The sequence below is a fragment of the Falco punctatus genome (genome assembly GCF_963210335.1).
Source record: "Falco punctatus genome assembly, chromosome: 3".
NCBI lineage: Eukaryota > Metazoa > Chordata > Aves > Falconiformes > Falconidae > Falco > Falco punctatus.
In genome coordinates, this window is record NC_137582.1 from 51,414,824 (window position 1) to 51,429,954 (window position 15,131).

Consider the following 15,131-nt stretch of genomic DNA (forward strand, 5'->3'; position numbering starts at 1 on the left):
AAGTTACAGAGCTGAGTTTAGTACTATCTCTGACTCCAAAACCATGAGAAACCTAGCCTGACCCAGAGTGTTTCACAAGGAAAGAAGTCCTATAAGGTGCAAGATGCTGCTACCAAGTGTATGACAGAGCTTCCCACCTTTCACTCTTGTCATTTCAAACACGGCTTTGTCCCAGTGCTTCTGCTTCTCTGCCAGTGCTCTGATTTCAAGTCACCTATTCACATGAAAAAGATCCCAAAGACTTCTTATAAAACTCTCCTCCCTCCCTCGCATTTACAAAGCGATCAATCTTTTTCTGGTCATTTACATATAAAGTAAAGCCAAGCGTGCCCTACTCCATAACTTAGTAGGAAAGAACATCCATCCTTTCTCAGGAAGACTTCTAGCCTACTTGGGAACCCACTAGATTTTTCTCCCTATGGAGCAGTAAACCAACTTCTGTCATTTCTGTTGTCCTCTCCTGTCCCTCCTCAAACTTTTGTAGAAGTTTCCAAGACCCATGTGTCCTGAAGATAACACCAGGTTCAAAGCTCCAGCCAACCACAGTGCAACATCTGCATTTTTGCAGCAGCCTACCTGCCCTCCTCCTATTAACAAATATCTTCCTGCCCAGTAACTTTGAGATGCAGTAATTATCTTCCAGCTTGAAAAGGGTGTAATAGAGCTCAACTCATATGATTTTAGTCAGTTAGTGTGACAGATTTGACAAACGTGGTTTTTTTGGCATAGCAAGCAATGCCAAACCAGTATAGCAAGCAGTAGGTGGCAGACCTAATAGGACAAACATGAGAATGTGTAGTTATCATCCTTTCTATTTAGCAGCAGGCTGCCACATTGTAGCTCCATTTCAATCAAAAAAGTTTCTCTGATTTTTTTTGAGAAAACAGTATTTCTTCAATTATTTGAGGCATCATTTCCTTTAAAGTTTAGTTCAGTTATTGATGTCTGCTTTTCAGTTTCTGTCCTGCTAACAAAGTCTGTTCTGCTTGCACTGTTAGTGCCTATGTCTGTGGGCTTTTACATCCAACACAATCACTAGTTTTGTTAGGCACCTGTCTACGGTTTGCATGTTGGACTGCAGTTTATTCTTGATGCACTTCTGTATGTACCAACGCGTTATGTATTTTAATGTGTTTTTCTGGTAGGCATTATACCATCATACAGAATGCACTTTGTTTAAGAACAACTAGAGCTGATCAGGTTTCTGCTTTGTTTCATACACTATAATCATTTAACATATTTCTTTTCAGTACCTCCCTCTATAAACATAAAGATATGCTGCACTGATGCATGTGTTTTATAGCAAGGCAAGAAAAGCCAGAACTGACTAAGGTTTCACATTATGAAGAATTTGGCAATAATATTGCCTTAAGGCATTCCAGCCTTAACTGTTTGCTCCTTATTTATGTCTCTGGACTGCCCCTCAGTTTTGCTGGAGCAACTCTGAATCCAATCCACTCTGAAGCAGAAAGGGATCCAATTTCAAAGTTACCTTTTTTTCATATTTAAAATAATAAATCTAGGGCAGTTCCCTATTTTAGTACACAGCATGGCCCTGTCAACAGTTGGGTTGGCACAGCTGGGAAGGCAGAATCTCACTGGCTGGTATTGCTGGCAGGTACAGGTACAGCGAACAACTCCACTGAGTGGCCTAGAAAATTAAGTTTTAAAAGCAGACATGAACTCCTCAGGCTAGAGACTAGTGGGTACACAGAGCTATGGCAGAACACACATTAGCTTTTCCCTGTTCAATATGGAGTAAGAGACACATGGAAGACAGATACCAGCAACTGCTTTGGTCCAGGTCAATCCACCGCCAGTTTCCAGTACATTTATAATTTCCTGTGCCCAGCTTTAGGCTTCATTTTGCAGCTGATTTTTTTTTTTTTAGGTTAATCAGCAACTTATAATTAAAAAAGTTTCAAGGAAAAAGCATTAAAGTACACATTCAGAGGTCAAAACCCAAAAACCTGCATCTGTGGTCTGACCCGAGACATTTTCTGAAGTCCTTTTAAGAGAGCAAAACCTGGTGTTTAACACTGGGAGTCCAGATGGCATAGTATGTTGAATTACCCAGGTTCATATTCTTTGAAAACAGGCCTGCTGAACAAGCGTGGTAGGAAGTACCCCAAAATAACTTCCATATAAGTGTTACTGACTCTCAGACCTGCTTCACAGATATAAAATCTACCAGCTTAAGGACCAGGAAAATATTCAGAAGAATGAATTGGTTTAAGAGCCTTAAAAGACACATTTAAACTCAAGAAGTAATTTACATTTAAATAGCACCCTTCAGTGTAACCCTTACATTTCTAGATATGCCGGAGAAAAAAAACACAGGTAGCTCAGGGTGCCTGAAATTAGATGGGCTGAATCCCCCTCTATTTTGGGATTGTTTTTCAGATCTCTCTTTGCAGAGAGTGAACAAAATTAAACATGTCAGACACTATTCAGCAAAAATCACTTTGGTGGCGGCCACATGGAGGTGGATAAATGCTCCTACCAACCCTCTCTTCTAACACGCTGCTCTGCTATGCACCTGCAGATGCACAACACACACCTGCAAGTTGTCTGGCTTACTGACCGGTGGTCTTTGCTAAGTTACAGAATTAGTAGCTTTCTTTGAAAAATAAACATAATCTCTAGAACAGTGTAACATTCACTACCCATGGCTATTTCAGACCAAGAAAGAGGCAAGGACAGGCCTGAAAAGCAAGTATGCAAATTCTTGTCCCAGGGAAGGTATGACCTTGTTGGGTGCCAGCTAGCTGGACACCAACTTCGGAGAAAAAACAAAAAAGACAAAAAAAAAAAAAGACCTGGGGGTCTGGGTGGACAACAAGTTGAAAAAGACTCAGCAACATGCCTGTGCAGTAAGGAAGGACAATCCTACATGGCATTCTGTTTACAAATCCAGGGCAGTAATTATTCCCCTGTATTCAGGGCTTGAAAAAATGAATTACCTGTGTACTGGGGAGCTGCAAACCAGTGACAGACATACTGGAGCCCAGTCTACTATACCAAGATATTTAAGGAGCTGGAGCACATGTTGCAGGAGAGGCTGAGAGAGCTGGGTTTGTCCAGCCTGAAGAAGGGAAGATTTAGGGGCGTAGGGGGATGCATCACTGCAGCCCACACCTACCTAAGGGGAGGGCGTAGAGAAGATGGAGCCAGGATCTTCTCAAAGGCACACATTGACACTGCAAGAGGCAAGTTTCAACAGGGCAAATCCCGATTACATGTTAGGAAAAGCATTTTTATCACGAGGGTAGTTGAACATTGGGTCTGGTTAGGCTGGGAAGTCTGAATGTCTCTGATGTAGTCAGAACCCAGCAAGTTCCTGAGCAGCCTGATCCATTTGGGATGGCTTTGAAGAGGGGTTGGACAAGATGAGCTCTTTCAACCTGTATCATCCAATGATTCTGTGTAAAAACATCATAACTGCAGGCTGCTTGTTGCGTGCTTTCCTTACCCAGGCAAGGGAGCCCTTGTTAGGGTATTGGACTGTCATTTCAGCTCTTTCAACAGTTCTGGCATGTCTTTCTCTGCCTCAAGTTCCTGAACTGGAAAATGAGACTAACTCAAGGATGTAAAGACCGATTCCAGTATCTGTGGCAACAGTAAGAACAGCTAGTCTTGTATCTTGATTTTTGTTTAAATACTTACAGATCCCAAAATATAATACAAATATATTTATAATATGTAATATCCAATATATAAATTAAAAAACCACGAAGTTTTGCTCTTTACAGCGCTGGTGAAGCAGATAAAGTGTTCTTGGACTAGTCTGTTGCGTGAGTGGAATGGATTACTTGCAGTTAATTACAGATGTACAAACCTATGAAGGCTGTAGGGCTATATAGTTTGTGGAGATGTCCTGTGAACCTCTGTTTAGGCAAGGTGCTCACGTGACACCTGAAGATACATTGAAGGGTGTATCATCACCTCATTAGTACTGCACAGATCACCACACGTGCTCTGAGTCATAAACCAAAACCCAAGTGTTTTCCTCTCTCATTTTCACCTGATCAGTCCCAACCATCCAGTTTTCCTAGATGGCACCTAGGAGTCACTTTTTCCATAGATCCACAGTGTGACAACCATCCCTGGGTGCCAATCTCCGCTCAAAGGACTGCATTAATCTTTTACATTACTTAATCACTGGAGAAAAGTGGTAAGGTGGTCTCAATGACATAAGCACAGCCAGGTGGTCATGAAACTCTCTGGAAGGGCATGTTTCAAACCTTTTCCAAGATGCTGAGGGGCAGATCCCCTTTAGTATCTCATGTTTTGCATCAGTCCTTCAGCCATACTCATCTACAAAGTGGAGGAATGACACACCATCACTTGGCACTCTTCTCCACGTATTTTGACTGAAAACAGTCAAAGTCAGCGATTGCCGTGTTTGGCACACGTAACAGGATCTGGGTATGCTGATAGGATTAGATCACATGAGAGGTAGGCAGAGAAATGTTATTTGGTATTTATTCATGTTTCAAAAGAGCAAGTGCTGATTTGCTTACCCTATCCAGACTGCAGTAGCTCTGCCTGATCATCAAGAGAAGCAAAACTTCACTGATAAATATAATAGTTACCTATAGTCTCAGTAAGGATCAGACTTGTGAAAGGTCTATCAGAAACAGGGGGCAGCCTTGCATCCTCTCTGCAAAACAGGAAAGCCAAAATGCACCAAAACTTGAGGACACCTGCATTGTGGTAATGACTCCACACAAGTAATTAGAGCAAAAATTGTAAAACTTGTATGTGATAAAGGGAGAACAGAGTCAACTGACCTTGAGTGTTTATAAAGCCGGAAACTGGAAATGGGTCACTACATTAAGGGAAACAAAAGCTGTCATTGGGGGGGTTCGTCAGAGTGGGACTGCATTTGAAAGCTTCATAAATACCTTTTACTCCTTCAGTTACTATAGCACTTGCTGATCACAGCTTGTGAAGTTCAAGTTGAATATTCCAGTCTGTGAGGTAGCAGTGGCAGCTTGTATGTCATTTAGATACTTCGTGACACTACACAATTGAAGCAAGTCATACAGGAGGGGCTTCAAAGGGTTGGCTGCCAAACTTCAACCCCTCAAGTTAACACTGCTTTGTTCCGATAGGATAGTTTGTATTTGAAGTCTACCAAATCAAAAGTTTCTGGGCTGTCGTGTTGAGCTGCCGTATTTCCTCCAAGTCACTGCAAGGCAAAGCTCGCAGGAATTACTGTTCCTTTATGTTGTTCTATAGACAAAGGCCACCAAACACAGTGGACCAGTCCACTACCTTGAAGGTACATGCATCATTTCTGCTCATTAGAAAAAATTAATTGGGAAGTTTCCAAGTTACTCTACAGTATCAGATCAAATTTAAACTTCCACAACATTCTGCTCTGGAAAGTTTTTCTGCCAGCACACTGCCTGTTAAGTACTCATTTGGAAGAGCACTAAACCTATTTCAGTAGCATACATAATTTAAGAGTAGATAGTTGTCTCATTGCCTTTCCTGGACACTTATGTTTTCTGTTTGTTGCCCAAACTAAGCAAGAAAAGTCACCACATAACTGAGAAATTATGGAAAAATGGATACTTTGGATTGATTTGACATTTACACCACTTCCCTTATAGACTGAACTTCTACACTGCTCAATTTTTCACATCTAGAAGACAAAGCCTTTTACCTTACACTGGGAAACAAAACTCTGGCTGTTTTGGTGTTTAGGTGCGGGGTTTTTTTTGGTTCTGTTTCCCTCTTTCATAAACCTGCCAGTACAGCAAATACTGTGCAGAAGAACAAGTCTTTTTCTTCTCAGGTACATGCAATCTGCCCTAGAGAACCCAGACCCCGTTAATGTTGTCAGATAAGCTTTCTTCAAACGGTGGCACTTTCTGTAGTAGCAGCCTCCTAGTAGCTGTTTTAATTTGGAGAGACCAAAGTGGTGTTCAGTGGAGCCTGAAAGAGTGCTTGCATATCTCCTGTCTTGCATAAACTCACTGTCTTTGCATCCAGGGCTCCCAAGATGGCAACTGTCAGATATTTTCATGCACAACCACTTTAGTAAACAGTGCTAGGTATAAAATACATGTGCAAAAGGTGAACATGCATTTTGGGGCTCTAAATAAAACTTCTGCAAATGAAATCCTTCTTTCCCAGGCATGCACTCATTTAACAAAGCCCTTCTCAGCAAGGTCAGTCAGCTATTGGAAGTCCCTGTAACAAGGTATTACTGAACTGAACATGTCCACGGTGAATCAAGGTAGTAACTCATGGAACAAGTGAGCAGATAGTGCCTGCAGCTGAAGCATCCAGCATCAGCTGAAAGCCGGTGTCTCTCACAAAATAATAAGCAGTTTATGTATATTCGTGGTATAAGTCCAGTTTTTCTCCCTTTTTGGTAGTCAGCTTGCTTGTTAACTCACGTAGCAAAAATGCAAGATTCAACCTACGCTTTCCCATAAGATTGATTTCCCTGCAGGGCCTGTTTCAGACTGCTGCACTCTACTGCAACTCTTACGCCCTTCCATTCCTGGTCAAAACACACCACACCTTCTACATGAGTCAGCAGAGCAGGGCTCGGAGGCAGCTGAGAGGAGAGCCCTACTACACTTCTGCAAACACAGTCCTTCACTTCAGCATCGGGTAGGATGCTCAGAGAAAGGCAGTCTTGGTCAAAACTATTATCAGGAGACTGCAAGAGGCTGCACTCAAGGTTGGATTAACCAGATCAGGCAAGGTCACGTCTGGTGAAATATTGCCAGGAACAAAATTTAATTCACCCAGATATTTAGTTAGCATACACAAGACAGCTGGAAATCTTTGCAACGCTCTCAGATGACACTGTTTGGCACCTTATCAGACTAAATGCCTTTTGAGAGCACAAGCACCTCATTTTACTTCAGCTTTATTCTGTTCTCTCTCAGTGCAATATGTAGGTTTTGAGAAACTGTTGTATCCCAGAGAAGACTGTCAGGGTTCAGCTTTCCTACTCCTTTCTGATGGCAAATCAATGTTGAAGTTTAATTTCCAGAATATGAAAGTGATTGAGATAATACATTTTTATATACAAGATGTGTAAAGAGTAATACAATTGAAGCTGTTTCAACCTTAATGAAGTGACACAACATTACACTGGGAAGTGTGCCATTTTTAATCCCAGAAATGCTCCTGCTTTCCTCAGTCAGTAGATACTTACAACCTTTTCTTGTTTGAGGTGCTGTGCTCTTTCTCCTGCTATTCCATGCAGGAAAACAGGATGTGCAAGACAGTGTAACAGTCTTCTGACAGCAAGAACTACATTTCATGAACTCAAGTTGCTGCTTCTTTTACAGTCAACTTCTTAATTTGGAATAAAATCACAAGTTTTGGCAGTCCACATCCCAGAGAAGCTAGGCCTGTCTCTGCTTGATACCAATGGAAATGCACCCAGTAGCATGGCAAGAGAACCCAGCTCACAGAGTTTTTGTGTTTATACTCACACAGAGCGATTTGACTGCTGTGGAGCATAGCTCTAGGTGCACATCATGGGGAGAGCTGAGAGCAAAACCTCTCCAAAGTCAACATGATGCATAAGTGGACAACAGGAGATGCCTGAGCAAAGTATTGGGCTCATGCCAGGGACTCAAACCAAGAGGCAAGCCCAGCAAGATGTAAAAATAAACTCTCCTGGGGAGAACGCAGAATTTCTCCAACTTCAGAAGCCAAAAAATTAGAGAACTAGGAAAGAGAGGAGGGCAGGACCGTACTGCACAGGATACCTTGGGCATAGAAGGCATGTATTATTAAAGAGCTTTAATCTCACCCACCAGATTTCTCTCCTGTTGGTAAGTGCTTTTTCTTCTAACATGTATTTTTTTTGGTTCTAGTGGAATCAGCTTTGTGGGCTGGAAGCCTCTAACAGCCCTCATGCACATATAATAGAAAAGAATGGGTGCTTCCCCTATAAGGCTCATGCCAGGTCCAGGTGCTGCTGCAGCACTCTGCACGCACAAAGGCTGATGCCCAGCTCCCATTGAATACTTCCGAGCAGGCTTGCCAGCACCTTCCAGGACCAACCTGTACACTTAGGGCTATGAGAAAGGCAGAGATACCATTCATTTTCACCTCAGATGTTGCCCCGAGCAAACCTTTCCCTGCAATTTCGAGTTTTGGAAGTGCATTATCAAATGTAAACAAGTCATCAAGAAAAAAAAAAAATCCCCAAACCATACATAAACACCGTACTGCATGGCAGGACACATGCAGGAAATAGGTCAGAGGCCTTAAACTCTGTACCACCAATGTTAGTGGATTTAAATGAATGCATTTAGGCCACTGCATAATGTACACATTTTATTTATGTCTTATTGTGTATCAATGAATTCAATAAGACCTGGGTTAAGATCTTCATGGTCTATGAGTGGAAGGCAGTGTTTCGAGTTTCTTGCACTAGTGCACAGTGAATGCTGTAACAAAGCCACATCAAGTCTTCTGTGCCACATTGTTTTAATGGCCAGAACTGTACCAGCAGCTATGTGTTCCTTCCAAAGGAAGACGAGATATCACTGCCATCGGTCAGACAAATGTTTCTTGTTAGTCTGTTCCACAGCTACATAATAAGTTCCCTGTCATTTGAAAAGCCCTTCATAAGATTTCTCTCTCTGGTTTTCTAACATGATCACATGTTGCCTGTAGTCCCTGCATCCCAGTGAGGGATTATTGCTGCAGCAGAGACAACACATCATCCTGAAGCCATAGGCAGGATGCTAATCACATCCTTTACCTGATGTGGCCTTCAAGCAACTTATAAACAGACCTCAAAAAACATTGTCTCAGGCCAAATGACATCTGACTGGTAGTTCTATTTCTCAGTTTGTTTTTTATATCTCAGTTATCTAAGGAGTTTTCATTGTGTACCACATCCTTTGCGATTCTCCTTCCAGTTTGCACAAAGGAGCTGAACTTCAGGCTTCTTCCTTGCAATGGAAATTATTGCCCACATGCATGATTGCCAGGTGGACAAACACTGGAAAAACTCAAACCTACAAGCCTTATTGTTTAAACTTAGCAACTTGGTTGGACTTGAACTAAAACAGGGCAACAAAAGCCAGCTGACTCTTTCCTCTGACAGCACTGCATTAAGAAAAAAATATTCCTTAAGGAAATCCAGTCACATTAAAGAAAATGCAGTAATTTTAGGATCTGTAAAACCCTTCTGATTTCAGGATTCCACAATCTAAATAAATGATAGCTGAACAGGAAAATCCACAGCGGTGTGCTGATTCATAAAGCAGTAAGGCACCCAGCTAAGTAGGGTCAGCTTGGGTCTTCTCAGTAATACAGATAAAACTGACTTTGGCTGACCCAGGAATATAGAGAAAAATGCATTTCTGTCTTCATCCAGGAGTCAGAAAGCTCACTTTTCTTGGTGGTAGTGGAAGAGATGATGGGAAACAAGCAGAGATACCGAAGATGCAGGGCCAGCAAGGTTTAGTGGCTGGGATGAGACTCAGAAGCTGCCCTTGTGATAGGGCCTCTCTCTCCTTCTACTCTGCCTTCCCCATCCTCCTGGAAACCCACTTCTTCCCCTTGGACCCTCTCAGGCCACCCACACCAGCCCCTTCTCAGCAATCACCCCTGCACCCACCCCTGCTGAACCTGCAAGCCACCCCACACCCCTCCCCCAGCTCAGCTCTGAACACGCTCATGTTACCATGCATGGATTCAGGTGGGAGAATCCAGAGCAAGACTTAATTTTAGCATCCACCCAAATACACTGAAGTTTTGTGCTTGAATCTTCTGATAGCAAAAATATTGAAATGTGAAGGGACTAACAGAACACCCTGTCAGAGCAATCCAGCTGTCAGCGTCAGTCTTCATACACCACCTCAAGGAATCGGTTACTAAGAGATTGCTGTTAGCCATCTGTCTCTCAATTACTCAGCTTGCCACCAAGAAGTCATCTTTGAGGACTTTCTGCATTTAGTACATACATAGCTCCAAAAAATCAAATCAGGAGAGGAAGATGGCACTCTCAGGCTTGTAGTTTGGCTACTCATAATTAGCCTTTTGAAGATTTATCTAGACTTATGAAATATAGTAAGTAATCAGTCATAGGACAGTTGGTGTCCCTTGACTCGTTAGCACTGAATAGCAGGTTAGTGTCAGAATTACACTGGATAAGTGTTTTATTCCATACATATTGCTTTTCAAGTCCCAGAATGACAGAAGACACTTTAATCCCTGCTTAGAGAAGTGACCAACTTTACAAACACGTTAAGCTATGCAGCAGTGTTAAAAAGTAGCTCACTCTACATTACCCACTTGAAAAAGCTCAAACTGCCTCATTGATTCAGAAAACCTACCCAAAAGTGTCTAGGAGCAGAGACATCTACCATTCTCTGCTACTATTAATGTTTTTTTTTCCCCTCTTCTTTCATCTCTCCCATTTACTGTACTGACACAACAAAACATTAACAGCAAATATTTTAACAGTTTTGTCTACATCAGGCACTTTTAAAAATACCTACGAACAATTTAACTGCAGCATGTCTGCCTCCCGGAAGAATGTCAATGGATAAAACAAGGGGACTCCCTTGCAGGAGATGACTATGCTGTCAAACAAGGCTCCTCTCACCACAATCCAGCACAGCCACAATTTGTTACATATCAGTAAAAACACATGGTAAAAAGCAGAAATAGCTACACTGCTGAAGTGAAGCATTCTACAAGTTTAATACTGACAGCAAAAGCTCCACAGAAAAACCACAGCATTATCAAGGTGGAAAACGTGTCTATTCAAATGCAAGATGTGTTTATTTTCTCGTGTCCACTAATCACACAAAGTCAAAATGCTCTGACATCCTCTCCAACTTATGTCATACCATTTTGCCCAAGAGGCCATCAGTCAGCTTTTTGCTGGCTACATTATTTCACAGTTTTGCTTACAGCTTGAAAAAGAGAACCCATCAACACCACCAGTTTTGTGGAAGCCATTCCTTTGGTTATTTTTGTAGCACGTGGTATTTATAATTGTATAGTACATGGAGAACAACCAGTAGACTAGTGACCCTCAAACACTTCTCATGTTTTGGGCACAATGAAAAACAAGAATATCATTGACTTCTACTCCTTCTAAACCAAAGGCTCACAAGAGAAAGCTTATTACTCTTCTCTGATCTAGTTTTGTACAGATAAAATAATTGGAGGAAAAGGTTAACTTTTAAGACACTTGTCTCTAGTTGCTTATTCAGTTTCTGAAGGATACCAGACTATCTTCCCCTTTCCCAAAGGCCTGAAAGGAGGTCCCAAAAAGTATTTTGAAGATACTTTCATGCCCCTCTCTCCAATTCCTTACAATCCTGCTTTACCATCACACCAGCAATAAGCCCAGAGCTACATAAGCAGCCTAATGAGATAGGTATTTTTTTATGCTGACCAGCATTCTTGACACATCCATGCTACACACCTACGTTGTTGTGATCACTTCTGATACAATGCATTTTACTTGATGATTATGAAAAATTTCACCCAGTCACCTTGCAAACTGATACAGACCTGTCTACAGAATTATCGTACCAACACAAACACCTGTGCTGAAGAGCAAACAAACTTTCATAGCACCTAATCCTGTTGAGGGACACCCACAGTAACTCACGAGACCTATGCTGAGCTTAATAACTTACAAGCAATCACATGCACATACACATAAGGAAACTATGATACAGTACGAACCAAAAATCACGGCAGGATTCCTGGGTGTATCAAAAAGTCATGATTAAGTCACAGCAATTGTGCAATAAAGCATAGCATATCTTTTATTTGTATGCTTGAGAAATTAATATTGCTGTGACTTACAAACAGCGGCACAATTGCAACAGCCACATTAACCTTAGTGGTGTAGAGAGGTGGTGCAAATTAGCCCTCAAAGTCATCAGTCTTGAAAGCCTGACCACCCTATGACAAATAGCAACCTCTCCAAACTCTAATAAGTTTGGGGATGTTTTTATAAGGTTGTTTTTACTCCATTTGAGTGCGTGCTACAGCAATACAAAACAATAGAGAACATAACTCCAATTATAAACAGCAGAGATAATACAGACCTTTGAAATTACAGTAACACTCAGCTCTTTGCCACAGAAATATTATGTGAGAAGGTGAACTAAAACGGTGAAGCAGATTCCATGACTTACCTTACCTTGCTGTTTCAAAGGTTCTTGTAGAAGCGCTTCCCCACTATGGGAACCTTTGTGAGGCCTTGACATAATAGGTTGTTTTTTGTTTACCTTGTTGGTTTTTTTTTTTTTTAAGATAAAACCCTGTTAAATAAAACTGACAGTTGTCATAGACCAGTAGAAAAGAGCTTCCCCTAGAAAACCGCCTTTTATAAACCTCACATGGGTGTGGCTAAATGACTTGCTCCACCCTTCATCCCATTTAGAAGCCCAGAGAGCCAATGAAAAACTTCTTTGGAGCAAGATAATTATTTTGTCAACTTGTCATGTGCTCTGTGTGAAAAAAAAAGTAGATAACTAGTTGATAGTTTCACAAGCTAATGGGAAAAATGTAGATTAAAAAAATTAAAGTTGCTTCTAATATTTACAGCTCCTGCAACATGATCCACAAATATTTAGTGGGTGCTCCTGCTTGGTTGGTTGCTTGTTAAAAGCAATACTGTAACAACCTGAAGGAGGCTTAACAGCTTTGAGTGTTTATTTGTATGAGATGCACTATATTGAAAGCCAACACATCTATAGCCTTGCAGCAGTTGCCACTTGCATCACCTCTTGATGAGCCTCTGCCACCAGTGAAGGCTCCTGTTTTCATCACTTACATAATGAAGATGATGCAAGATCAAAGCCGTTTGTATGCCTTGTTAAATCATACACTTGCCCTCACTGTAGAGGGACCACCATCAATAAAACTAAAATCCATTCTTTTGTTCTCTAACTGCTCTACATCTTAAAAAAAAATAGAAAAAGTCAACTTTCTTTTTTCTTGAGGCCTAATTCGAGAGGATGGGAAGATAGACTAGGACGTTGCCACTAAGGCATAATTGCCTTCAGAGTTATATAGAACCATGGAATCATTTAGGTTGAAAAGACCTTTGAAATCATCAAGTCCAACCATTAACCTAACACTGCTAAGACCATCACTAAACCATGTCGCTAAGCACTGCATCTATGCACTTTTTAAACACCTCCAAGGATGGTGACTTCACAGGGCAGCTTGTTCCAATGCCTGACCACCCTTTCAGCAAAGACATTTTTCCTAACATCCAATCCAAACCTCCCCTGGCATAACTTTAGGCCGTTTCCTCTTGTCCTGTCACTTGTTATCTGGGAGAAGAGACCGACCCCCACGCGGCTACAACCTCCTGTGAGGGAGCTGCAGAGAGCAACGAGGTCTCCCTCAGCCTCCTCCTCTCCAGGCTAAACAGCCCCAGTTCCCTCAGCTGCTCCTCATAAGCCTTGTGCTCCAGCCCCTTCCCCAGCCCCGCTGCCCTTCCCTGGACACGCTCCAGCCCCTCAGTGTCCCCCTCGCAGTGAGGGGCCCAAACCTGAACACAGTGTTCGAGGTGCGGCCTCACCAGTGCCCAGTGCAGGGGGACGGTCACTGCCCCGGTCCTGCTGGCCACACTGGTTCTGACACAAGCCAGGATGCTGTTGGCCTTCTCGGCCCCCTGGGCACACTGCTGGCTCGTGTTCAGCTGGCCATCAACCAGCACCCCCACATCCTTTGATATTTTAATTGTTATATTAACTTGGTGTGTAGTACAAACACATCTAGATGTCTGTACTCTTGGTTTTTACTCAAGTTTTAGCACTATTGCAACTGATACTTATTGTATTTAAGAATACAAGTATAAAGAACTATAAGCATAGTGCTTAAGGTGTTTTTTTTTCACTGAATAGTTGAGGTTATCCTGGCACTACTGCAGGAGCTTGGGTGTGAAATCAGAGTTCTTGAGGTGTTTGGCCGGAGCTCAACTATGCTTCTATCATCTGGGTTTGCTTTCAAGGGAGTGATTAGGAAATTATGTTCTTGTTAACAAGATCTCTGCAAGTAATGGCTGTTATGCCCAACATTTCCTGTATTTAAGCTGAAGTGATTGTTCCATCTTGATATGGAGACTTGAGGTATTTTCTTGACAATTAGTGATTTGGGCCAAATCTTACCTTTAAAATGTATTACAATAAGAATGTTCATCCCTTTGCACAGTACCAGGCCATTTCTGTCTGAAAATGCTGTGTGGAACTTCTACTATAAAATAAGCCTAATACTGCCTTCTCTTCTCCTTCATTGCATCAACAACTTTTGCTCAGTAAACTAAAGCATTCACTTTTCATTGTGTATCTCTGCAGGCAAGATAAAGCATCTTTCACTTTAAAATCCACATTTAAAGGACAGTTATCCATGTCCTTTTCTGTGGCTGAAAGTCTGTAATTTCATGCTCTACCGTACATGAATGCAAAAATTCTGCAGCATTCTCCAAGGGCAATAAAACCATTTCACCCTTTAAAGAAAGTCCAATAATTCTGGGAAAAAGATAACATCTTGGCAAGTTCACAAATCAAACATAGCATGCAGGAGTAATGAAAGCAGTTCTATTTAAATGCAGAGCTGGGAGAAAAAAAGACAAGCTAATTTTCTTTCCTACCACCATGAGGTCTCCTAGCAGAGGTGTGCACTGTGGGCAGGCTTCCTCTCTATCTGCTTCAGTGACAACTGACACAACAGGTCAGCTCTGACATCCTTGGTTGGGCTCTCATTTCTTTTGAATTGATGTTCCCTAGGCACATTGGGGGAATCCACAGGTGTGGGTGAAAGGAGGCAAGACTAGAAACCAGGATATGAGTCCTAGAGTCTTGTCCTTACTGTACTGATGCAGTGGTTCCCTTCCTAGGCTGGGGTTTGAAACCATGCTCTGTTTAGAAATACAGGACTGAGAAGATACCAGAAATTATGCGTTAACTTTTAAAAGATCTGTTGTTTTTAGCTGGTAGTAACTATAACCCAATACAAAACAGGAAATGGTAAAACTGAGTATGGTCTCATCTGTAGCAGCTAGCAAATAAAATCAAGAGAGAAAATACCCTACCTGGGATTCCCTCCTAATAAACCCCACACATGAAAAAAAAAAAGAAAGTCTTGTTTTCTGA

General features: G+C 41.8%; 1 protein-coding gene across 2 annotated transcripts in view; it reads right to left on the reverse strand.

The window, feature by feature from the left end:
* MAPRE2 (microtubule associated protein RP/EB family member 2) overlaps positions 1 to 15,131 on the reverse strand; it is a 99,937-nt gene that overhangs the window by 77,191 nt on the left and 7,615 nt on the right. The window contains exon 1 of one of the 2 annotated variants that reach the window (XM_080381507.1): positions 12,162 to 12,324. The exons of the other annotated variant lie outside the window; for it this stretch is intronic. Coding sequence (XP_080237633.1) covers positions 12,162 to 12,233 — 72 coding nt within the window. The 5' untranslated portion in view covers positions 12,234 to 12,324. Of the gene's footprint in view, positions 1 to 12,161; positions 12,325 to 15,131 lie in introns of those variants that run through there. 2 annotated transcript variants of the gene reach the window in all.